This window comes from Bufo gargarizans, chromosome 3 (genome assembly GCF_014858855.1).
Source record: "Bufo gargarizans isolate SCDJY-AF-19 chromosome 3, ASM1485885v1, whole genome shotgun sequence".
Lineage (NCBI taxonomy): Eukaryota > Metazoa > Chordata > Amphibia > Anura > Bufonidae > Bufo > Bufo gargarizans.
This window is the reverse complement of record NC_058082.1, coordinates 527,433,212-527,459,991: the sequence shown is the minus strand read 5'-3', so window position 1 is coordinate 527,459,991 and position 26,780 is coordinate 527,433,212. Positions and strand designations below refer to the sequence as shown.

The window sequence follows — 26,780 nt, the reverse complement described above, 5'->3', positions numbered from 1 at the left end:
CTGATGGAAGGCTATGTGGCCAGGCAGATCAACTCCATGTGATGTCTCCTCCATTCAAACACACTGCACCTGCACTAAACTCCAAACAGAAGAAGTGAAGTTGGCAGGTGCAGTGTGTTTGAATGGAGGAGACATCACATGGAGGTGATCTGCCTGGTCACATGAGCCTCCATCAGCAGCCATTTTGTGGACAGGACTTCTGTGAGGATAGCAGAAAAGACTTTGTAAATAGATATACCTCATGAAATATAGAAAATAGTGCAGAATTTCAACAAAGGCTATATTAGTAAATTACTTTTAATCATCTCACAAACACATAGATCAACAATATCTAGAAGGTGGCAGCCCCTATTTTTTTTCAATGTTCAGTGACACTTTAAAGTTAATAAGTATATGGTTAAATCAGAAGATTATTAACAGCAGGAGATGACTTAAAGGAAATCTCTGAGTAGCTTCCTGTGTAGTCTTTAATAGTTTATTCAGGCTTTCGTTGTTGTGGGGAACAGAATGATATGGCCACCATCAAAGCTCTATAACCATCATTAGCTTTAGAACCTGCTTACCATGACTAAATATGCCAAGTGATACAGTTAAAGGGCAGGGTTATATACAGAATCACTTCATAACTTAGGAAATTTGTCCTACAGTAGTCTAAAAAGCTGGTTGAGAAGAACTGTAGTGGCAGCCATATTGTTTTATCTAATGCCCATGAATTGCCAGCTTTCCTTTAATCTCCCACATGTTTCTGAATTCCTATTTAAGGGGGATTTTACATCTGGACATCTGTCTAATAGGTATGGATCCCACCTCTGGGACACACTCCCATGTCAAGAACAGGAACCCTTTGCGTGCTGTAGGTATGGATCCCACCTCTGGGACACACTCCCATCTCAAAAACAGGATCCCTTTGTGTACTGCAGTGAATGAAGAGAAGGCTACACATGCATGGCTCTCAGAAGTCTCATAGCAGTCAATGGAGTGAACAGCCTTCTCTTTATCCACTGCAGCACATGACGGGGTCCATTTCTTGACATAGGAGTAGGGTCCAGAGGTGGGACAGGCATCTACTGGACGTTTATAGTATATCCTCTGAATGTGTCATAAATGTCTTGATAGGAATAAACCTTTTAGGTTTAGAGATTTTCTGGAATTTCAGTGACATAAGAACATATGAATTCATCTTCATCTTTTTTCAAGAATGGAATTTCAACTACAGACTTGCTTTGCTCCTAAAACCGAAAAGAAAACAACAATTTGGTTAGATGTACAAAACTAATAATGTGCGCAATGGATTTTAGAGAGGTTTTAGAGATGCCAATTATTGCACTCTCTAGATAAATATATTGAAGTACATGCATACAAGCATTAAAATCTGTAAAATGAATGGTTTTATATTTGCAGATCCTACTTACATGGTATATGTATAGGTTGTCTAGCTCCTCTAGACCCCTGAAACCCCTAAATATTTATAACTACAGTACTGGATATCTTTTCCAATTGTGCCGACCATAGAGAACAGCCTGGCATAATATATGGTGGAGCTTTTGGTCCCTAACTCCTACTTTAGCAGCTTATACAATATATTAGGAAATGCTTCTTTTTATCCATGTTTTCTAACAGTACCAAATAGTACAAGTACCAAATAGTACAGTGTATGTACATAAAAGGTTCCGCACTGTAAGTGTACAAAAATATTTGGTTTAAAGTTCCTCTGCTATAGCTGACAGGAAAGATTTGTGTCTTTAATGAAGCATATTTAAGGTATGATGGAGGCACCAGTCTGGAACTGTTATGTAGTATCAATAAATAAATCAACTCTGCTGGTCATGTCTTTGTGAATTTACACCAGTCCCTGAATTTCTGGCTATTTGACTATTTTCTGTGCAATCCCTTGGTCGGGAACATAGCACCCACAATCCTGTTTAGTAAGCATAGCAGCAGTGGAGAAATCTATATTTCTAGAAAGCATTCAGTGGTATCCTGCTTGCACTGAACAATCCCATCCGTAGGTACTTTACTATACAGTGTACACTTATGATCACCATGGTCTTTTCTTATGGATTGGCTCTTGCCTACAAGGGCCATGTGTAGACAGTGGTGAAAGGAAAAAATATTTTAAAGTGCCCATAGACCTAATAGCTGTTGGCTGAATGCTTATTTCCCCCAAAAATGTCAGTTCGCCTGATCCATCTCTTCTCTGACATTATCTGCTGACTGGGGCAGAGTTGTGAGCGCCCCACACATTACATTGTCAGTATGTCCCGACAAAAATGGCTGGTTTGGATGATGCTTATGTGTATGACATATGAAAATGATAGCCTAATGATAGCCTAATCGGGATGTTTACTAAAATGCTGTGGCGTGCATGGATGGACCACCATTCTGGTGCTGGTCAATACTACAGCCCTAAAGACCTGGAACAGGTTGGTTTGGTGCTTCTTTGATTTCATAACTTTTCAAGGATCTTTTGGGTTAAATCCCCACACATTTTTTGCAAATGTGGTAGGGACTGTGAAAAGGGGATCCAGGATAGTTTCTCACCTCTCATTAAAATAAAGGAGACACTGACAGTGATGGCCAGTTCGCCGTGTTTGCCCGCGAACACATGCGGGCTGCCATCTTTACTCACAAGTCCGGCGATGCACAGGTAAGTCCTTACCTGTGCCTGTGCCGCGAGTCGGTCTGAAACAAATGCTGTCACCGGGAGCAGGCAGTACCGAGAACAGCCGCCGGGGGCCTTCATCGGGCTGTTCTCGGAACTGCCTGCTCCTGGTGACCGCATTTGTTTCAGACCGGCAAACTGGCCATCACTGAACACTGAAACTGCTCCCTTTATTGTACACAAATCCTTGCAAAAATGTATGTGAGAGAGGTGTAAACCACTACATTTAGTCATATACAGAGAAAGCCTGTATTTTATCACTATTACAGTGCATTAAATAATTGTTAATTATTTTTATAACATTATATTTCAAAAGTAAAAGAAAATAGGGTCAGACATACTAAGACTGTTGTTACATACACCAGTCAGTAAAAAGTAAAATGGTGTAAAATATGCCAATTTTTTTAATTGACTAAGACCTCTTAATAAATATGGCACATGCTCTGGCAGTCTGTGCTCCAAAAATTCAAATCCACGGTCAGAAATGTAGTTTGTAGCTCCTGTGCCCCAATGCAAAATCATTCACAGACCCCTTCCTATCAGGCTTTATTATGGTCTCCTTATATGGTGAAGAGGACCCTCTGGGTCATGGAGTAACTGCTCTCTCTGCATCCTCTGTAGTTACGTGTCTGTCTACGCCAGTAGCCATGAAGTATAATTTACAGAAGTTTCTGGCATAAATTATGGTAAAGAGGCCACTTCCCACTAAGCCCCACCCACTTTATCAAGGCTTTTGAAAAGAGTTAAAAGAATTGAAATGTATGGTGTACGTCATAATTTGGGACTCTTTTACTGTAGGTCATAGAAGTGGTGTAAAGACAGTGACATAGATACCCAATAGTACTTTTATCTTGATTTTAAAAGATTTGTAGATAACGTGTAACTAAAATAAACTGTGCTAAAAATGTACTTACGGATTTTTCTTTTTGTTCGACTTGGTAAAATAATTTTAATGAGGGCTTAGGAACTTGTGGAAACAGTTTCTTCCATATTCTGAACCTTAAATAGGAAACAGAATAAAATACTTCAGATATGACTGAGAATGGACTCTTGTAATGCTGATAATATGATTGCCTATGGTAACAAATAATTGTGGGTAACCAGTGGAATATTGGTTTATCCTTCCTCATGCTTTTTTATTGGTTGCAGGTTATGATCTTTCTGTCATAGTATATAACAATTAATGGCTTCTATACAAATATAAGCAAGTGTGTCAGGTTTAAGGATAGGTCCTCAGGATATGTCATCGATATCTGATGAGGGTCTGGATCCTGGCACCCCACACTGATCAGCTGCATAAAGATGCTGTGGAACTCCAGTGTACAATGTGGTCTTCACCACAGTCACTATACAATCTACGGCGCTGTGCTTTGTTGTTATGCAGCAGGTGTGGACCCACTGGGTCACTTGAACAGATTTGGCTAGGGGTTAGTCCCAAGGGCTAAGTGGCCATCCTAGTACCCCTATACAGAAATCTAGACTTCACTGCATAGGAAATATTAGGCCTCTTAGAGTAGTCTCTGTTCAAGTCAAGAGACACAGGTGCGGATCACGTAATTCAAGCAAAACCGTAGTAAGGAATAAATTGAGGTCAGAGTAGGCAGAGTACATAAGATCCAGTAGGCAGTCTGAAGTCAAGACAGGCAGCTCAGGGCTAGGACAGATATCAGACAGAAGTCAGGATAGGCAGGAAATCCAGGAAACAGGCAGAAGTCTGTACACGGGCAAAATAGCACACCTTTGCAGGAAGTAGAGAACTGTAACCTATTGCTAAGGCACTTACCCACAGAGGAAGATGCCTTTTGTACCCCTGGATGGCTGGCCAAAGACAAAATCTTCAATCAAGATGGCAGTGGCCAGCCCGTCGTGAGCAAATGGAGGATGTAAGTATGATTTTATTTCATTTTTTTACAGTATTTCAGGTTAAATAGATTCACTACCACGAAGCACGGGGAAATTCGGCTTTGTGGCTAGTCAAATTTATCCTGACATTCTGATCCAATTCCACTTGTTGGATTCGATTTGCTCAACTCTATTTACAATCAAAATTTATTTGAAAGATAATTTTCACAACTTAGTAATACTATACCTGTAGCATAGAAATAGAATAAAAATAAGAATAATAGCTGTGCCTACTCCTAGTACAGTCAAAATGTGATAAAGTGTTAACTCTGCAGAATCGTATCCTAAAGGGAAAGAAAACATACGTTAGCATTAAAAATCATCCTATGTACAATATGAGTATTGACTTCAGGCACCCCTGCCGATCATCTGTTTAAAGAGATTACAGCACTCCGGTGAGCTCTGCGGCCTCTTCATAGGCCTGTGACATCACAAGTTTTTATTTAAATAATCTTTAATATTTTTTTTTGCCTATTACATACAGTTCATCAACAATCATTGTCTCATTTCTTTTTACAATGTACATATCACAATACATAGCCACCCAACTGCCCACCCCTCCCTGATGCTTAGCCCTCCCCTGGGAGAGAGAAAAAAAAAATATATTATTCTCCGCCCTCCCCTCTCTCTCTGCCCCCCCACCCCCAGTCACCACCCCCCAGTCTCCCCCAGCCACCACCCCCCAGTCTCCCCCAGCCACAGCCTGCTAACCGAGCCATTTCTGCCATGTTATAGCAAATCTATGTTTTTTCTTGTTTCATAGCAAGTTAAATTCCTCTCTCGCAAGCGAGGCTCTAGTTAAATTCTCCCATTCCTTAACTGTAGGTACCGCCCTGTCACCCTAATGTGCGACAATGCATTTCCTTGCATAAAATAATAGTTTGTGACATCACGTTTTTTGGTCATATGGCCTAGCCGCAAACCACTACTTGGTAACCTGTGAGGAGGCCATGGCACTCACCAAGGTGATGCAACCTCCTCAAACAGATGATCGGCGGGCGTGCTGGGTGTCGGACCGTCGCCGAACTGATATTGATGACCTATCCTGAGGACAGGTCATAAATATTAAGCTCCCTTTCAGTTTGGTTTCAGGGTACATTTTTAGGGATAATCTTTCTGTAAACTGATGAAATTTGATTTGGATTATATTATATTGCAACAGACATGTGGTTCTTAAACATAATTTCTGCTGTTCTACAACCACATGACAATAAAGTATCCTGATTTCTCTCAGACAAGCAAGGCTTTAGTTCATCTTTTATAGATCACTTTTTGAATGCCAGGCCTACATTTGAGAAGCTGTGCTAAATAGCTAAAACTTTACAGCCCCAAAAGTCCTTTTAATGACTGTTGTGTGTGACAGCAGCAATATCTATTTGTAGCGCATCCGGCGCTAAATAGCGTGCAATAGTTAGGCCACTGCAGACAGCAACATTATCCGCGCCACATCTCCTGTGTAAAGTGTGCGCATCCAAAAAATATCTGTGACATCCAGTGTACTTTTTCCGTAGACGGTGTCCGCTGCGGACAGTGACATTAGCTGAGCCACATCTCCAGTGTAAAGTGTGCGCATCCCAAAAATATGTGACATCCAGTGTACTTTTTCGGTAGACAGTGTCCGCTGCGGCGGACAGTGACATAACCTGTGCCACATCTGTAGTGTAACATGTGCGCAATTATTTTCATCTGTGATATCCAGTGTACTTTTCCAATAGACGGTGTCTGCTTCTGACAGTGACATTACCAGTGCCACATCTGAAGTGTAACGTGTGCGCTGAAAAAATTTTATCTGTGACATACAGTGTACTTTTTTGCGTAGATGCTGCGGACAGTGACATTACCGGTGGTACCTCTCCTGTATAACGTTTCCTCATCCCAAATACCTGTGACTTTCCCTGTAATTTTCTATTAGCCACTGGTGACATCATTGACATTATCTGCGGGATATTTCCTGTGTGACATTTACACATCCCAAATACCTTTTTAAATTTGTTTGCGCATACACTTCCAAATCCTACGCTACTGTTCGTGTGACAGACTTTCAATCATATATAACATTTAATATGAAGAAGACGAGCAGTAAGGGACGGGGCAGTGGCCGTGATGCTGATGGTGCACGCAGAGGCCGTGGCCCTGGGCAGTGTCGGACTGGGGTACCTAGGGCCCACCAGTAAAATTTATTTTGGGGGCCCACCACACAGATACATTCAAATATAATAAATAATTTAACAAGTTTTTTATATGAACATAGGCTGGTTGAGGTGCTGTACATTGAATATATGTATGTAGTGCAGTAAGTCTTCTGTGTTATGTGCCACTTGTGCAGGGGGTGGGAGACTAGGGGCCCACCTTGCTCAAGTCGGAGCCTGGCCCTGGGCGTGGTGAAACTGTGTCTGCTGCCAGAGCACAAGAAAAACAATCATCCAAGATACCTAACTTCATGTCAGCTGATCAATCATAATTTTTCAAGGGTGTATGATGCCCTCCTTTATGTGTAATAAAGGGTGTATTGTAGTGTTGGTTCCTTGTAATTTTTGGCAGTCCTTTCACTTAGCACATAGGCTTTATGAGTGTAGGAGTCCCACTACCTGAACAATTGTACCACAATGTCAATGAGGCCCTCCTTTTTGTTATATACAGGTTGTATCGGAGTGCCTCTTCCTAGTAATTTTTGGCAGCACTTGCACTTTATATACAAGTAAATATACAGCAAAGAATGTTTCCTAACAATTTTCCCTCTAAAATCGATTTTATCTTCGGGTTTGTGCGTATTATTGTTAGACTGTAAAAGTGGCGTTCTACTCGAACAACATCGTTCACAGCAGCGACCTAGGACTTAGTCCAAGATGCATTCAGACATCCTCCCCATCCTGTCCCAAAACCATTTTGGTGGTGTTTCCATCAATTTCTGACCATTTTCTATGAACCAGACACCCTCCCCTCTTCAGAGGAGTGGTGCCTGGTTTAATGATCAGATTCTCCCATTGACTTCCATTGTGCTCGGGTGTTCAGTAGAGCACCCGAGCATTCCGAGATGTTCAGCCCGAGCACCCGAGCACTTTGGTGCTCGATCAACACTAGTCTTTTTGTGTCCACCTCAGTAAATGTAATGAGCTGGATAGACATACTCAGTCTTGCTTCACTCTCTTTTCCTCCCAGCAGCAGCTTTTTTTCTGAGGAAATGCAAAGTGAGAGATAAAAGATTGAAACAAAGTTACTGCAATTGCATGTGTTCAGCATTTCCTCTGAGAAGTAGAAAAGATGGATCAGCTTATGAAGCAGACAGCTCAGTGCACCAGGGATCCTTCTGCATACTTAGTGGAACAAAGAGAAAAGCAAGGCTTAGGGTACTTTCACACTAGCATTATTTTTTTCCGGTATTGAAATCCGGTAAAGGGTCTCAATACCGGAAAAAAAAAAAAAAAGCATCAGTTTTGTCCTAATGCATTCTGAATGGAAAGCAATCCGTTCGGTATGCATCAGGATGTCTTCCTTTCCATCCCTTGTATGGTATTTGACTGGACAAAATACCGCAGTTTGCAGCAATATTTTTTTCGGACAAAATACCGGAACACTACCGCACTTGCCAGATCTGGCATTGATTTCCATAGAGATGTATTAATGCCGGATTCGGTACCAAGTGTTCTGGAAATTTCCGCGTTGCCGGATCCTGTTTTCCGGTCTGTGCATGCGCCGGGACATAGGAGGAGCTATTTTGTCTTTTGATCTTTAAAAAATATTACCGTAAATACCGGATCCGTTATTCCGGATAATACCGGATGAGATGGATCTGGTATATGACTGTTTTCGTCTAACGGATCCAGAAAAAAAAACTTTTAGTTTGCATACGGTTTGACGGATCCAGCAAGCAGTTCCCTTGTCTGAACTGCCAGCCGGATCCGAACAATGCTTGTGTGAAAGTACCCTTAGTAAGCGTCTCCATCTTATAAACGTACTGAAATGGACATAGAAAGGCCTGTTCAGTTGACCCTATACTAATATTTCTGAAATATCTGGGGATATAAGCAGGGGCGCATCATTCATGAGGCTTACTTATCCTTTTGCCTCAGGCAATGTTCTACTAGGACTGCAGGGGTGGAAAATCATCCCCCAACCCTGCACTCCTGCAAAGCCCTGGACACAGGCATGTCTATGGGGATAATGTGCCATAACACCGCTATGTAAAATAATTCCTACATGTGCATGTATACAGGAGGGGTAAAGGGCCTTTGAAGACCACATGTGCAGGTAACATTATTGATCATCTTAAAGGTAACAGACTTTGATAATATATCACTAAGATATACAGAAAAGTCAGATAGGTGCAGGTCCCACCTCTGAGAACAACTCTTAGCTATAGAACGAGCATTCAAAACTGCATGTGCAGCATGCTCTCCATGTCTATATGAGTTCCGGAATAGCGTGCTCGGCTACTTTTACAAGTCCCACAGAAATTAATGGAATGTGCACTGTGCAAGTGCAGCCATCACTCCATTCAATTCCATAGGAGATAGCTGAGCCAGCAGTATTTTGGGCAGTCTCATAGAAGTAAATGGAGGTTGGCCAAGCATGCGTGGCTGTTCTTCACTCACTTCAGTGGTCCTGTTCTGGGGATAGGTGCAGGAGTGGTACTGTACAGTGTCTATATATACTAAATAAGATCAGACACTGAGCAGGATTCAAGACAAAACAAGCTGTGCAATGTCCATATATAAATTCTGTATATGTCCTATATACTGTGCAGTGCTGCTATATAGAGAATATATACTGGCACAACACCACTCCCCATGTCTTGTATATTGTGCAGTGCTACAGTAGTATATACAGAATCTATATATGGACACTGCATAACTCCCCTTGTCCTGTTTGGTGTACTGGGTGTAATCATCAGTGTATATGAACATTGTACAGTACCACTTCTCATGTTTCGTATAATGAATGTAATTCTCAGAATCTGCTCTTATTCTGTATATATGGACACTGCACAGTACCACTTCTCCTGTCCTGTATACTGGGTGTAATTCTCAGTATCTGCTCTTATTCTTTATATACGGACACTGCACAGTACCACTTTTCCTGTCCTGTGTACTGGGTGTAATTCTCAGTATCTGCTCTTATTCTGTATATACAGACACTGCACAATACCACTTCTCTTGCCCTGTCTACTAGGTGTAATTCTCAGTATCAGTTCTTATTCTGTATATATGGACATTGCACAGTACAACTTTTTTGCCCTGTATACAGGGTGTAATTCTCAGTATTTGCTCTTATTCTGTATATATGGAATTGAATAGTTCCACTTTTCTTGACCGGTATACTGCTTGTAACCCTCAGTAACAGCTCTTATTTTGTGTATATGGACACTGCACAGTACCACTTCTCCTGTCCTGTATACTGGGGTAATTCTCAGTATCTGCTCTTATTCTGCATGTATGGACACTGCACAATACCACTTCTCTTGTTCTGTATGCTAGTTGTAATTATTAATATCTGCTCTTATTCTGTATACATGGACACTGCACAGTACCACTTCTCTTGTTCTGTATACTGGGTGTAATTCTCAGTATCTACTTTTATTCTGTATATATGGACACTGCACAGTACCACTTCTCTTGTCCTGTATACTGGGTGTAATTATTAATATCTGCTCTTATTCTGTATACATGGACACTGCACAATACCACTTCTTTTGTCCTGTATACTGGGTGTAATTCTCAGTATCTACTTTTATTCTGTATATATGGACACTGCACAGTACTTTTTCACTTGTCCTATCTACTAGGTGTAATGCTCAGTAGTGATGGACGAACATTGGCCGGGACGATCAAATGTTCGCGAACCACGCTTTCGTGGTGGGCCCCATTCACTTTTATGGCAGGCAAACCTGAAAAACCTTCAGGTCATATTTGCAGCCAAAAAACACTTACTATAAGTACAGAAATAGTCCCACAACATGGACAGTGATATACCAGTGGGGGATCATTGGCAAAAATTCCCACAAAAAATATGTATTTTAATCAGGGGCTATTTTATGCATCTTAAAGGGAAACTCTCAAAAATATGCCCTGCTGGAGCCTTAAAAGATTTTATTTTAGGCCACGGTAGTACAGGCCCCAAAAATTAGGCATTCACCTGACAGAAAAGAACTTGTGATTATGTGGCTGGAGGTACATTAGGCGGTCATTGGCTACAAATTTTACTGTCGGTCAGTATAGGCCCAAAAATTAGGCATTCCTCTGACAGAAAATAAGTTGCGATTCTGTGGCTGGAGGTACATTAGGAGGTCACTGGATAAAAATAGAACTGTAGACCACTGGAGTATAGGCCGCAAAAATTAGGCATTCACCTGACACAAAATAACTTTTGATTCTGTGGCTGGAGGTACATTAGGCGGTCATTGGATAAAACATTTCCTGTAGGCCACTGGAGTACAGGCCCTAAAAATTTGGCATTCACCGGACAGAAAAGAACTTTGGCTGATGTGGCTGGAGGTACATTAGGCGTTCACTAAATAAAATTTCTACTGTAGGTCATTACAGACCCCACAAATTTGGCATTCACAGGACAGAAAATAACTTTGGCTTATGTGGCTGGAGGTACATTAGGCGTTCATTGGATAACAATTTTACTGTAGGCCAGTACAGACCCCCAAAATTTGGCATTCACCGGACAGAAAATAACTTTGACTGATGTGGCTGGAGGTACATTAGGCGTTCACTGGATAAAAATGTTACTGTAGGCCCCTGAAGTAGAGGCCTAAAAAATGTGGCATTCATCTGACACAAAAGAACATGTGATTCTGTGGATGGAGGTACATTAGGCGGTCACTGGATAAAAATGTTACCGTAGGCTACTGGAGTACAGGCCCCAAAAATTTGGCATTCCCTGGACAGAAAATAATGTTGGCTGATGTGGTTGGAGGTACATTAGGTGTTCACTGAATACAAATTTCACTATAGGCCACTAGAGAATAGGCCCCAAAAATTAGGCATTCACCTGACACAAAAAAAGTATGATTCTGTGGCCGGAGGTACATTAGGCGGTCACTTGATACAAAATGCACTGTAGGCCACTGGAGTAGAGGCCCCCAAAATTTGGCATTCACCTGACAGAAAAGGCCTTTTATGACGCTGTATATACATAAGACAAGGATCATTCTTTGAAAAGGTATCTGTGGATCACTTCAGCAAGACAATGTGGAAAAGGTGCTCTTGGTCTAAATGGCCCACCCAGCCACAAAAAGGATATATATAAGGAGATTGATAGACCAGGCACTCTACATATGTTGTCAAAGATGAGATTTTAATCAATACACATAAAATCAATTAATAAAATAACATAAGCTATTCAGTAGCAACGATATAATAAAATGTGGCAGCAATGACAGTGAAAATTAGCAGCAAAGTCCAATGTTGCAACAATGTAACTAAATCACAGCAACAGTTCAAACGGCAACAGTGTAGGATAATCGCAGCAAAAGTTCAAACGGCAATCCAATGACAGCGCTGCTAGAATCCGACCAATCCAATGTAGGATAATCGCAGCAAAAGTTCAAACGGCAATCCAATGACAGCGCTGCTAGAATCCGACCAAACCGCAGGCTGATATATATTTATACATCCACGAGAATATCAACTGTTAGCTGCACAAAATCGCAGAAGGCTTTATAGGTGATTCCAAATCAAAAGACCATTTGAATATACGTGGTTGCGCTCTTAACTCTCTATGCCACTATAGACAGATGAGTTACCAGTCTTTTCAATATGACCGGAAGACCAGCAGGTAGGTGCAATAAGCATTCATGGTGGCGTCCCACCTCTTTGTAATTGCTAATACACTGTTACTGTCACCACCAGAAATCTGAGAAGCTCTGACAGATGCCTTTCAGAACCTCCTCCTTGAGCTTCCTTTGTTTTGGTTTTCAGTTCCTCATCTCGTTAGCCTCTCTCAGCTGTCATGTACTTGGACTGATTGTATCCCTTTAAATTCCTCCCCATAATGCATTAGTGTGCGGTTTATACAACTTCCTGGAGTGTGTGTGCATGCTGATCCTATTTCCCAGTCTTCTACAAGCTAAGTGTTGTACATTCATTTGTGACTTTCTGTTTGCTGGATCCCAGGTGACCCTTACTCCCTCCGTGTCTAGTGTAGGGAGCCGGTGGTCGTGTCCCCTCACTATTATAGGGTGTTCAGGTGTTATACAGTCGAGGTACGAGGATATGCGATCATCTACTATTGGGATTTTCGCATAGGCTGAGCAGTCAGGGAGAGTGCCAGGTCTGATGCAGGGGTCTCCCTTTTTGTTCCTTAGTTTTGGATCCAGTGAGTCATATGTTCATTTTGTGTTGTCTGGTTTCCTGTACACCTTCTGTGACTGTTACCTTCGTCTGGTCGCTTCTTTCTCTGGACGCCGACTTGACTGTGTCTTGTATCGTCAGCAAGTTGTACGCTTCGTAGAACCGTGTGTCACCAGAGTTATCCTGTAGTTCCAAAGTTAAATCACATCCAGGGGAGACTCTTTGCCAGCATGCCGGAGCAAGGTGTAGCCCATACGCTACACACCTCCGAAACGCGTATGGGCTACACCTTGCACCGGCATGCTGGCAAAGAGTCTCCCCTGGGTGTGATTTAACTTTGGAACTACAGAATAACTCTGGTGACGCACGGTTCTACGAAGCGTACAACTCGCTGACGATACAAGACACAGTCAGCTGATACCCGCTAGACCATCAAGTCGGCGTCCAGAGAAAGAAGTGACCAGACGAAGGTAACAGTGTATTAGCAATTACAAAGAGGTGGGACGCCACCATGAATGCTTATTGCACCTACCTGCTGGTCTTCCGGTCATATTGAAAAGACTGGTAAGTCATCTGTCTATAGTGGCATAGAGAGTTAAGAGCGCAACCACGTATATTCAAATGGTCTTTTGATTTGGAATCACCTATAAAGCCTTCTGCGATTTTGTGCAGCTAACAGTTGATATTCTCGTGGACGTATAAATATATATCAGCCTGCGGTTTGGTCGGATTCTAGCAGCGCTGTCATTGGATTGCCGTTTGAACTTTTGCTGCGATTATCCTACATTGGATTGGTCGGATTCTAGCAGCGCTGTCATTGGATTGCCGTTTGAACTTTTGCTGCGATTATCCTACACTGTTGCCGTTTGAACTGTTGCTGTGATTTAGTTACATTGTTGCAACATTGGACTTTGCTGCTAATTTTCACTGTCATTGCTGCCACATTTTATTATATCGTTGCTACTGAATAGCTTATGTTATTTTATTAATTGATTTTATGTGTATTGATTAAAATCTCATCTTTGACAACATATGTGGAGTGCCTGGTCTATCAATCTCCTTATAAGGATCATTCTTTGCTCTGGATGGTGGATATGTGTGGGCTGGCATGAGAAAATTCAATTACACATTGTCATCACAGGTGTTGAATTCCTCCGAGATCCATGCCTCATTCAATTTTAGAAATATGAGGTAGTCCACACTGTTGTGAGCTAGGAGAGTGCGCTTATCGGTCACGATCCCCCCTGCTGCGCTGAACGTCCATTCGGACAGGACACTTGACAAGGGGCAAGCCAAGAGTTCCATGGCAAATTGTGCCCGCTCTGGCCACAGGTCAAGCCTGCACACCCAATAGTCCAGGGGTTCCTTGCTTCTCAGAGTGTCCACATTGGCCGTCAACCCGATGTAGTCGGACATCTGTCGGTCTAGGCGTTCCCTGAGGCTGGATCCGGAGGGCAGCTGTCAATGTGTTGGCTGCAAAAATGATCTCATATCCATAGTGACTAACACATCTTCAAACCGCCCTCTTCTTGCAGGCGCGGTAGGATTGGTACCCACAAATGTTTCGCTGTGGGTGGAAATTCCTCTGCCAGTGCCCGCAACAGCAGAATGCAGCATCTCTTTCTGCAAGGCCTGGAAATGTTGCATTATGCCAGCCCTCTGTGATGCTGGTAACATGTCCGCCATTTTTCGTTTGCACCGGGGGTCTAAGTACGTTGCCACCCAGTACTGGTTCTTGCCCTTTATGCTTTTTATACGGGGTCCCTCTGCAGACACTGGAGCATGTACTAAATTTGAAGTGGTGGAGTGCCCTGGCTCCTGTTCATCGCCCTCTGAACTACCCTCCTCATCCTCTATTGTGAGCACCTCTATGACATCCATCGACACGTCATCATCCTCACTTTCACCACCACTGGCATTTGAGATTTCGGAGTGGGCAGCAACAGCAGGGACCTCCCTCCTTGGGCTGATATGGGTACTGTTGTCAGACCGCTGGATGGCGGCCGTGCTACCTCCTCTTCCTCATCCAATGTCAAGAATGGCTGGGCATCGGTAAGGTCTGGGAAAGGATGGGAAAATAATTCCTCTGTCTCGTGTGGAGGGGCTATGGTGGTGGTGGTGGATTTGGGGGTGCACACAGCTAAGAGTGAGGAGGGTGCAGATACAGAGGATGAGAAGGATGCAGAAGCGGAAGGGCGAGTGAGCCACTCAACCAACTCTGGTGCGTCCTTTGAAGTAATCACACATGCCTTCTCCAACTTCCCACTTAGGCTCCGGCCTGGTGCATCTGCCCAATCTCTACCACCCCTGCGGAATGGCCAGCCTCTTCCTCTGCCTGTCATTTTTCAAAATAACCCGGTGTCTAAGTCCCTAGAGAAGAGTAGTATTTGTGGAAGAAGGTATATTGCAGGCCTCAATCAATATTTAGTGGAAGCAGGCATATCTAACCCCTTAATCAGTCTTTTGTGGAAGCAGGTATAACACACCCCTCAATCCGTTTTTTGGGGGGGCAACTGGTATGTCATACCAGTTGCGATTAGTTATTCCAATAGCTTTTGTCCCTCTATATAGCTTCAGTATCACAGCAGAACCACACACAACTGCTGCACAGTTGAAATGCTATTTATATAAAGTATATTATAGGTATATCACACCTCTGCCTCAATCATTTTTTTAGGGGGAAACTGGTATATCACACCCATTGCAATTAGCTGTTCCAATAGTGTTTGTCCCTCTATATAGCTGCGGCATCGTAGCAAAACTGCACACAACTGCTGCACAGTTCAAATGCACTATATAGAAAGTATATTACAGGTATATCACACCCCTGCCTCAATCAGTTGGGGGTAACTAGTATATCACACTCGTTGCAATCAGTTGTTCCAATAGCGTTTTTCTCTCTATATAGCTGCGGTATCGCAGCAGAACCGCACACAACTGCTGCACAGTACAAATGCACTATAATATGCTTTCTATGTTAGAAAGTATATTATAAGTATATCACACCCCTCTGTATATCACACCTATTGATAGCACACCTATACCAGTCCTTAAAAAGACTTTTGTGGCCTTATTAGCTAGAGTTTGGTGTCCCTAACAGCTTGTCCCTGCTCCACAAAGCAACCTTTCCCTACACTGACAAAATACAGAATGTAAAATGGCAGCCAGATCAGGTTCTGTTATAGAGTGGGGGTCTGTCGATGTGCTGAAATGTCTCAATTGGCTGTCCTGTCTCACCTGATGGATGTGTTATGGGTTAAAGTTTGGTGCAATGCAAAATAATATGGTGCACGAACATTGCATATGTTTGGATGTTCGGAGGATCGCGAATGCTCAAAGTTCGCCACGAACCGACCGGCGGGCGAACTGTGAAGCCATCATTACTCAGTATCTGTTCTTATTCTGTTTATACGGACACTGCACAGTACCACTTCTCTTGTTCTATATACTGGGTGTAATTCACAGTATCTGTTCTTACTCTGTATTTACGGACACTGCACAGTACCACTTTTCTTGCCTTGCATACTGTGTGTAATCGTCAGTATCTGCACTTATTCTGTATATATGAATGCCGCAGAGTACTACTTCTCTTGTCCTTTATACTGGATGTATTTTTCCAGTATCTGCTCTAATTCTGTATGTATAACACTGCACAGTACCGCTTCTCCTATCCTGTATACTGGGTGTAATCCTCAGTGTGCGGGAGTCAGTGGACGGCTGTGGTTGTGTGTGAAGGAGCTCTTCCCGGGGTAGGCCGGCGGGAAGTAGGGGAGGTGAGCTACCGGCCTCAGTTCCATCTTCCGCCCCGGGGGTCAGAAGATCCAGCAGGAGTCGTGGTGCAGTGGCCCCTGCAGCCCCCGGAGGTGAAGCCGTGTCCATCGCCGGCAGTTCCAGGAGGGTGGACAGTAGCCCTCCAAGAGGTACGCAGAGTGCTCCTGGGGGTGGGCCAGGCTCGGTTGAGGCTGACTGGGGCAGCATGAAGCTCCAGGAATTAATCCCCGTTTACAGCTCCCGGATCACGGCCTACCTCCGGGAGTACGAGGAAGCGAATAGGACCATGAAGAAGCTGAGGGAGAACTTAAAGCTTGAGAGGGGGAAGGTGGATAAAGCAGCAAGAAAAGACAGGCCAGAAATATAAAAAAAAATAAAAGGCTTAAAAGAAATTATTAAAGAGCTGCAAGAAAGAAGGGCAGGCGTTCTGGAAAACAGTGGTCCCTTTAAGGAAAAGCTCATGAATGACGAAAGGTTCAATGAAATGGCTGGACAAAATGAATAACGTGACCTCTGTCTCCTCTGGCCCAGCAGTGTGTGTAGGGGGAGGGGAGAGTGTGGTAGTGGCCACTGAAGAAGTGGTCACTTGTGTCATGGTCTTACCTTCTTGCTGTTCTCCTTCGTTTGACATGTGCTGGCGGCCATCTTGGTTTCTGGGTTTCTTGTAGCCACCCACCCTGCGGCTTCTCCTTCCCACTGGGAGGAGCTGGATGCCTAGCTCATATATATAGGAGGTCTGTGGCTTCAGTTCCCTGCTTGGTCCTCCTGTGTTCACATGCTTCTAAGACTGCTGCTGCTTCTGGTTCCTGATCCTGGCTTCGTCTGACTACCCTTCTGGTTCCTGATCCTGGCTTCGTCTGACTACCCTGCTGGTTCCTGATCCAGGCTTCGTCTGACTACCCTGCTGGTTCCTGATCCAGGCTTCGTCTGACTACCCTTCTGGTTCCTGACTTCTGGCTTCGCAAGACCCTGCTTCGGTTTAGCCATCTGCTTGGACTTTTGCCTTACAGCTTGATTTTCAATAAAGCCTTCTTATTTCCACTTATCTCTTGTTGTACGTCTGGTTCATGGTTCCATGACAACTTGTGCAAATACAGTTTATGTTAGTGGTGTTGCCCCGGGCCCTGATGGAGGGGTGAATGTTGGAGGTCGGCCGGCCACTGTACAAGTGGCCGATGCACCTCATGTAGCCCCTTCAGAGGGGTCTGGAGTGACACCTGCTGTAGATAGGTCTGGGGGGTGGGGGTGGGCCCGGTCCGACTGCCCCTCCTGCGTCGGTTACGCCTGGCAGAAGTTATGCTGGTGTGGTTGCCAGTGCAGGGGGGGAGGGCCGGTCCCCATTGTCCTCCCCATTACCAATGTCTTGTTGACGGTAACTTGCAGCAGCAACTTCTAGAGGCTCTTAGGAGAGGGGAGAATTCCATTGCAGTAGGGGGGCAGCAGGTGGATCCATCCTTTTGGATAGACAGGCATGGCCTGCGTGCCTTCCGAGAGCAAGGCGGGGGCGAGACCACCTGGTCCTCACCTACAACCGGCCCCGGACGGAATGTTGTCTGTCTGAAATGGAGAGGCAATGAAGCGTGCCCTACCAGGAAGAGGGTGGCGGAGCTTCTCTTTCAGACGGGCATGAGGGCATGTGACATCTTTGCCCTGATAAATCCGTAAGGCACCCGGGAGTTTGATGTCAGTTTTGCCCGGCCAGAGGGTCTTGAATAGAGATTAGCGAACCCGAACTGTATAGTTCGGGTTCGTACTGAATTTTGGGGAGTCCGTGACACGGACCCGAACCAGAACATTTTCGTAAAAGTCCGGGTTTGGGTTCGGTGTTTCTTCGCTTTGATGGCGCTTTTTGAAAGGCTGCAAAGCAGCTAATCAACGAGCGTCATACTACTTGCCCCAAGAGGCCGTCACAGCCATGCCTACTATTGGCATGGCTGTGATTGGCCAGTGCAGCATGTGACCCAGCCTCTATTTAAGCTGGAGTCACGTAGCGCCACATGTCACTCTGCTCTGATCAGTGTAGGGAGAGGTTGCAGCTGCGATGTTAGGGCGAGATTAGGCAGTGATTAACTCATTCAAAAGACTTCATTCAGTGATCCATCTGCAGCTGTAGATCATTGAACTGCTGCTATTCAACTCACTGTTTTTAGGCTGCCCAGAGCGTTTTTCATTCATTTTTTTCTGGGGTGATCGGCGGCAAACTGGTGTCTTGTGGTGCGCCAGCACAAGCTGCCACCAAGTACATTTAACCCTCAATAGTGTGGTTGTTTTTGGCTAAATCCTACATCAGGGTCAAGCTGTCACACCAAGTGCATTTAACCATCAATAGTGTGGTTATTTTTTGGCCATATACTACATCAGGGGCAAGCTGTCACCAAGTGCATTTAACCCTCAATAGTGTGGTTGTTTTTTGGCTAAATCCTACATCAGGGTCAAGCTGTCACACCAAGTGCATTTAACCCTCAATAGTGTGGTTGGTCAAGCTGTCACACCAAGTGCATTTAACCATCAAGAGTGTGGTTATTTTTTGGCCATATACTACATCAGGGGCAAGCTAAGCCTGTCACCAAGTGCATTTAACCCTCAATAGTGTGGTTGGTCAAGCTGTCACACCAAGTGCATTTAACCATCAATAGTGTGGTTATTTTTTTGGCCATATCCCAGTCTAATTCTGTCTGTAAACCATCTGTGTCACCCAGCGCCTAAATAATAGGCCTCAAATTTATAGTCTGCTAAATCTGTGGTTATTGCTGTGGCTGGGCAAGTTATTTAGTGTCCGTCAAAGCACAGTTTTTGTTCTGGGTTGAAATACAATTCCCAATTTAGCAATTCTCTAAATTAGTGGTTTCTGCTGTATCAGGCCTACTTTAAATTTATCCCTAAAAGGGTATATTAGATTCAAGGTGCTAATAGGGTCATTCTCAATAACTTCACACACACGCTACTGTGCATATCCCAGTCTAATTCTGTCTGTAAACGTATACCTGTCACCCAGCGCCTAAATAATAGGCCTCAAATTTATAGTCAGCTAAATCTGTGGTTACTGCTGTGCCTGTATTAGTGTAATACGGTACCTAAATAGATAGCCAGATAGTGTTAGGTGTCTGTAAAAAAAGGCCTGAATTTGAATTCAATACATTGGGCCAAATAATATTTTTGTTGTTGTGGTGAACGATAACAATGAGGAAAACATCTAGTAAAGGACGCGGACATGGTCGTGGTGGTGTTAGCGGACCGTCTGGTGCTGGGAGAGGACATGGCCGTTTGCCACAGCCACACATCCTAGTGTACCAACTACCTCAGGTCCCAATAGCCGCCATAATTTACAGCGATATTTGGTGGGGCCCAATGCCGTTCTAAGGATGGTAAGGCCTGAGCAGGTACAGGCATTAGTCAATTGGGTGGCCGACAGTGGATCCAGCACGTTCACATTATCTCCCACCCAGTCTTCTGCAGAAAGCGCACAGATGGCGCCTGAAAACCAAGCCCATCAGTCTGTCACATCACCCCCATGCATACCAGGGAAACTGTCTGAGCCTCAAGTTATGCAGCAGTCTCTTATGCTGTTTGAAGACTCCGCTGGCAGGGTTTCCCAAGGGCATCCACCTAGCCCTTCCCTAGCGGTGGAAGACATAGAATGCACTGACGCACAACCACTTATGTTTCCTGATGATGAGGACATGGGAATACCACCTCAGCAAGTCTCTGATGATGACGAAACACAGGTGCCAACTGCTGCGTCTTTCTGCAGTGTGCAGACTGAACAGGAGGTCAGGGATCAAGACTGGGTGGAAGACGATGCAGGGGACGATGACCTAGACCCCACATGGAATGAAGGTCGTGCCACTGACTTTTACAGTTCGGAGGAAGAGGCAGTGGTGAGACCGAGCCAACAGCGTAGCAAAAGAGGGAGCAGTGGGCAAAAGCAGAACACCCGCCGCCAAGAGACTCCGCCTGCTACTGACCGCCGCCAACTGGGACCGAGCACCCCAAAGGCAGCTTCAAGGAGTTCCCTGGCATGGCACTTCTTCAAACAATGTGCTGACGACAAGACCCGAGTGGTTTGCACGCTGTGCCATCAGAGCCTGAAGCGAGGCATTAACGTTCTGAACCTTAGCACAACCTGCATGACCAGGAACCTGCATGCAAAGCATGAATTGCAGTGGAGTAAACACCTTAAAAACAAGGAAGTCACTCAGGCTCCCCCTGCTACCTCTTCTGCTGCTGCCGCCTCGGCCTCTTCTGCTGCTGCCGCCTAGGCCTCTTCCTCCGCCTCTGGAGGAACGTTGGCACCTGCCGCCCAGCAAACAGGGGATGTACCACCAACACCACCACCTCCGTCACCAAGCATCTCAACCATGTCACACGGCAGCGTTCAGCTCTCCATCTCACAAACATTTGAGAGAAAGCGTAAATTCCCACCTATCCACCCTCGATCCTTGGCCCTGAATGCCAGCATTTCTAAACTACTGGCCTATGAAATGCTGTCATTTAGGCTGGTGGACACAGACAGCTTCAAACAGCTCATGTCACTTGCTGTCCCACAGTATGTTGTTCCCAGCCGGCACTACTTCTCCAAGAGAGCCGTGCCTTCCCTGCACAACCAAGTATCCGATACATGGACCAGTAAGCACGGCCAGGGACGCTATATCTCCCTAACTGCACACTGGGTAAATGTAGTGGCGGCTGGGCCCCAGGCGGAGAGCTGTTTGGTGCACGTCCTTCCGCCGCCAAGGATCGCAGGGCAACATTCTTTGCCTCCTGTTGCCACCTCCTCCTACTCAGCTTCCTCCTCCTCTTCTTCCACCTGCTCATCCAGTCAGCCACACACCTTCACCACCAACTTCAGCACAGCCCGGGGTAAACGTCAGCAGGCCATTCTGAAACTCATATGTTTGGGGGACAGGCCCCACACCGCACAGGCAGTGGCGTACCTCCAATAGAGGCAGACCACGCAGCTGCTATGGGGCCCCTGGGGGAAGGGGGCCCGCAGTGGAGGATAGGCCCCGCCCACTAATTACACTTGTATGGCTACCTGAGAAAGTAAGAGGTGGAGAAGGACCTTTGGTGATGTCATCAACCATGTGACCAGTGCAGGAAGCCAATGAATAGCAGAGCAGCAGAAGTCTAAAGGACCTTTGGTGATGTCATCAACCATGTGACCAGTGCAGGAAGCCAATGAATAGCAGAGCAGCAGAAGTCTAAAGGACCTTTGGTGATGTCATCAACCATGTGACCAGTGCAGAAAGCCAATAAATAGCAGAGCAGAAGTCTAAAGGACCTTTGGTGATGTCATCATCGTGTGACCAGTGCATAGGACTGGTGAAAGACCTGTGGCATATCACTGTGAGGGGGCGGAGCTTCTGTGTGGTGCCTGCTGGAGGAGAGGTTAGTGGTGTTCTGGGATAACCCATAACATCCTAGAAAAGCTGGGAGTTGTAGTTTTGTCGTATTATATGTTTCTCAATGTAATTTAAACGTATGCCCTAGTACAGGCTGGTAATGCTGGGAGTTGTAGTTCTCTCTTATACCCCCTGGAATGTATACTAATGCCCCATAATAAGTCTGGCCATACTGGGGGTTATAGTTATTTATTTTTAAAGCTCTTACCTGGTACAACTAGATGATGTCCTATAATCTGGACATGCTGAGAGTTGTAGTTCTCTTTTCTTAGGCTGGATTCTCATCACAGTTTAGTTTTCCGTTTTGCATGCAGGACTTTTTTCTGTCTAAAATAACGGATCTCCGACAGAAATGGCATAAACGGATGCCAAATGTGCAGAACTGATGCTTGAAATACAGGATCATTTTTTTTCTTTATTTTTCTGTTCATCTGACGGATCAGAAGAACTGAAAACTAAACGGTGATATGAACCCGGCCTAATACTCTGTGTAATGTCTGCTTGTATCTGATCATAACAGCCTGGACATGCTGGAAATTGTAGTTCTCTCCACTTTCACCTCTCCCTGTGTTGCTCCCTAATTTCCAATAATAATCTGGTGATGATGAGACTTGTAGTTCCCTTGTCACTATTATAATGTTCTGCAGCAGCTGAGGTGTGTATTACTTGTTCACTTCTGTGCTGGTGACGGTCGCTGTTCTGCTGTCATAGGAGCAAATCAACGAAAATCACTGCAGTTCCGGATCTTGCACTTCATGGACGACAACACCTGACGGTTCCCGCTGACTATGATGAGATGTCAGGTTTCCATCTTCCAGGCTATAAAATTGTGTCCAGCATTTATGACCTGATCCACGAATGAGGCCCCAACACAGATGTGAACGAAGCTTTATATGTTCTGCAGCAGCTGAGGTATGCATTAGGAGGTTCTGACAGTTCATAAGGCAAGGGGGGATATGGTGGCACTGGTATACTATTATGCCAGCACCACCATAGCCCACCCCCCCCATGAGCTGTGCCTGTGTGCTGCTTATAGTGGACAGTGCCCTCAGACAATGAATGGGGACAATCAAAAGTGTTTTTTTTTTCCGGTATTGAGACCCTATGACGGATCTCAATACCGGAAAATAGAAATGCAAGTGTGAAAGTAGCTCCTAATGTCTACACGGCTGCAACTGCTGGGGGTATGGCAGGGGAGAAGCCAGGGCAGGTGGTGGGATGGGCAAGTGGATGGAGTTAGTGGGGCCCCAATAAGATTCTTGCTATGGGGCCCAATGATTTCTATGTACGCCCCTGCGCACAGGAGTTGTGGCGGGGTATAGAACAACAGACCGACGAGTGGTTGCTGCCGGTGAGCCTCAAGCCCGGCCTGGTGGTGTGCGATAATGGGCGAAATCTCATTGCAGCTCTGGGACTAGCCGGTTTGACGCACATCCCTTGCTTGGCGCATGTGCTGAATTTGGTGGTGCAGAAGTTCATTCACAACTACCCCGACATGTAAGAGCTGCTGCATAAAGTGCGGGCCGTCTGTTCGCGCTTCCGGCGTTCACATCCTGTCGCTGCTCGCCTGTCTGCGCTACAGCGTAACTTCGGCCTTCCCGCTCACCGCCTCATATGCGACGTGCCCACCAGGTGGAACTCCACCTTGCACATGCTGGACAGACTGTGCGAGCAGCAGCAGGCCATAGTGGAGTTTCAGCTGCAGCACGCACGGGTGAGTCGCACTGCAGAAAAGCACCACTTCACCACCAATGACTGGGCCTCCATGCGAGACCTGTGTGCCCTGTTGCGCTGTTTCGAGTACTCCACCAACATGGCCAGTGGCGAAGACACCGTTATCAGCGTTACAATACCACTTCTATGTCTCCTTGAGAAAACACTTAGGGCGATGATGGAAGAGGAGGTGGCCCAGGAGGAGGAAGAGGGGTCATTTTTAGCACTTTCAGGCCAGTCTCTTCGAAGTGACTCAGAGGGAGGTTTTTTGCAACAGCAGAGGCCAGGTACAAATGTGGCCAGCCAGGGCCCACTATTGGAGGACGAGGAGGACGAGGATGAGGAGGAGGATGAGGCTGAAGCATGGTCACAGCGGGGTGGCAACCAACGCAGCTCGGGCCCATCACTGGTGCGTGGCTGGGGGGAAACGCAGGACGATGATGATACGCGTCCCACAGAGGGCAGCTTGTCCTTACCCCTGGGCAGCCTGGCACACATGAGCGACTACATGCTGCAGTGCCTGCGCAACGACAGCAGAGTTGCCCACATTTTAACGTGTGCGGACTACTGGGTTGCCACCCTGCTGGATCCACGCTACAAAGACAATGTGCCCACCTTACTTCCTGCACTGGAGCGTGATAGGAAGATGCGTGAGTACAAGCGCATGTTGGTAGACGCGCTACTGAGAGCATTCCCAAATGTCACAGGGGAACAAGTGGAAGCCCAAGGCCAAGGCAGAGGAGGAGCAAGAGGTCGCCAAGGCAGCTGTGTCACAGCCAGCTCCTCTGAGGGCAGGGTTAGCATCGCAGAGATGTGGAAAAGTTTTTTCAACACGCCACAGCTAACTGCACCACCACCTGATACGCAACGTGTTAGCAGGAGGCAACATTTCACTAACATGGTGGAACAGTACGTGTGCACACCCCTCCACGTACTGACTGATGGTTCGGCCCCATTCAACTTCTGGGTCTCTAAATTGTCCACGTGGCCAGAGCTAGCCTTTTATGCCTTTGAGGTGCTGGCCTGCCCGGCGGCCAGCGTTTTGTCTGAACGTGTATTCAGCACGGCAGGGAGCGTCATTACAGACAAACGCAGCCGCCTGTCTACAGCCAATGTGGACAAGCTGACGGTCATAAAAATGAACCAGGCATGGATCCCACAGGACCTGTCCATCCCTTGTGCAGATTAGACATTAACTACCTCTCCTTAACCATATATTATTGTACTCCAGGGCACTTCCTCATTCAATCCTATTTTTATTTTCATTTTACCATTATATTGCGAGGCAACCCAAAGTTGAATAAACCTCTCCTTTTTCCGGGTGCTGGGCCTAAATATATGACAATGGACTGTTCCAATGTTGGGTGACGTGAAGCCTGATTCTCTGCTATGACATGCAGACTGATTCTCTGCTGACATGAAGCCAGATTCTCTGTTACGGGACCTCTCTCCTCTGCCTGGGTGCCTGGGCCTAAATATATGACAATGGACTGTTACAGTGATGGGTGACGTGAAGCCTGATTCTCTGCTATGACATGCAGACTGATTCTCTGCTGACATGAAGCCAGATTCTCTGTTATGGGACTTCTCTCCTCTGCCTGGGTGCCTGGGCCTAAATATATGACAATGGACTGTTACAGTGGTGGCTGACGTGAAGCCTGATTCTCTGCTATGACATGCAGACTGATTCTCTGCTAACATGAAGCCAGATTCTCTGTTACGGGACCTCTCTCCTCTGCCTGGGTGCCTGGGCCTAAATATATGGCAATGGACTGTTACAGTGGTGGGTGACGTGAAGCCTGATTCTCTGCTATGACATGCAGACTGATTCTCTGCTGACATGAAGCCAGAATCTCTGTTACGGGACCTCTCTCCTCTGCCTGGGTGCCTGGGCCTAAATATCTGACAATGGACTGTTACAGTGTTGGGTGACTTGAAGCATGATTCTCTGCTATGACATGAAGACTGATTCTCTGCTGACATGAAGCCAGATTCTCTGTTAAGGGACCTCTCTCTTCTGCCTGGGTGCCTGGGACTAAATATCTGACAATGGACTGTTACAGTGGTGGGTGACGTGAAGCCAGATTCTCTGCTATGAGACCTCTCTCCAATTGATATTGGTTAATTTTTATTTATTTTATTTTTATTTTAATTTATTTTCCTATCCACATTTGTTTGCATGGGATTTACCTACATGTTGCAGCCCTCTAGCTCTTTCCTGGGCTGTTTTACAGCCTTTTTAGTGCCGAAAAGTTCGGGTCCCCATTGACTTCAATGGGGTTCGGGACGAAGTTCGGGTCGGGTTCGGATCCCGAACCCGAACATTTCCGGGAAGTTCGGCCGAACTTCTCGAACCCGAACATCCAGGTGTTCGCTCAACTCAAGTCTTGAACTTTTCTGGTCTGGGTATGAACTGGCAAAAGACCAGCCGGACTGGCAGGGGTTTTTTGTGCAAGCGATAACCCGCCAGAAAGTGACCGTTCTGACCCGTAATGAGTCACTTTCTTGTGTTGACTTCTTGACCTGGTTGAGCAGGTACGGGGACGTCCAGGGTCTTCCTAGCAAGAACCTGGATGAGTTTGGCATCTGGTCGGGTGCCTGGACGTTTCTAATTAAGTTGAAACATTCAGGGGGGTCGGTTTCCCACATACCGTCATCTGCTTTCCTTGGTCGGGATAGGATCATGGTGTTCTACAGGGGGCAGCTAAAGCTGTGTTACAAGTGCGGAAGCCCTTCGCACTTCAGCGCCAACTGCCGAGTGCAGAGGTGTGCGTTGTGCGGGGGTGAAGGCCATTTAGCTGCATCCTGTGGGCAGATTAGATGCAACCTGTGTGGTGAGCGAGGGCACCCGTTCAGTCGTTGCCTTCGCTCTGTCGCCAACGTGGCTCGTGCACACGCGGAGGCGAGCCGGGAGGCCCCCACTGCTGAGGCGAGTGCTGGTGTAGGCGACAGGGAAGTGGGGTTGATGAAGAGAAAAGACGGCCTGTCCCAGCAGAGACGGAGGGAGAGGCGTCAAATGGAGAGGGGGCAGGT

General features: G+C 45.8%; 1 protein-coding gene across 1 annotated transcript in view; it reads right to left on the bottom strand.

Annotated features, from left to right (window-relative positions):
* Positions 1–258: 258 nt before the first annotated feature.
* Positions 259–26,780, bottom strand: part of LOC122930545 (granulocyte-macrophage colony-stimulating factor receptor subunit alpha-like) — a 129,585-nt gene continuing 103,063 nt past the window's right edge. The window contains exons 9-11 of the mRNA XM_044284015.1: positions 4,752–4,848; positions 3,577–3,661; positions 259–1,229 (exon numbers count right to left, since the gene is read on the bottom strand). Coding sequence (XP_044139950.1) covers positions 1,134–1,229; positions 3,577–3,661; positions 4,752–4,848 — 278 coding nt within the window. The 3' untranslated portion in view covers positions 259–1,133. The remainder of the gene's footprint in view (positions 1,230–3,576; positions 3,662–4,751; positions 4,849–26,780) is intronic.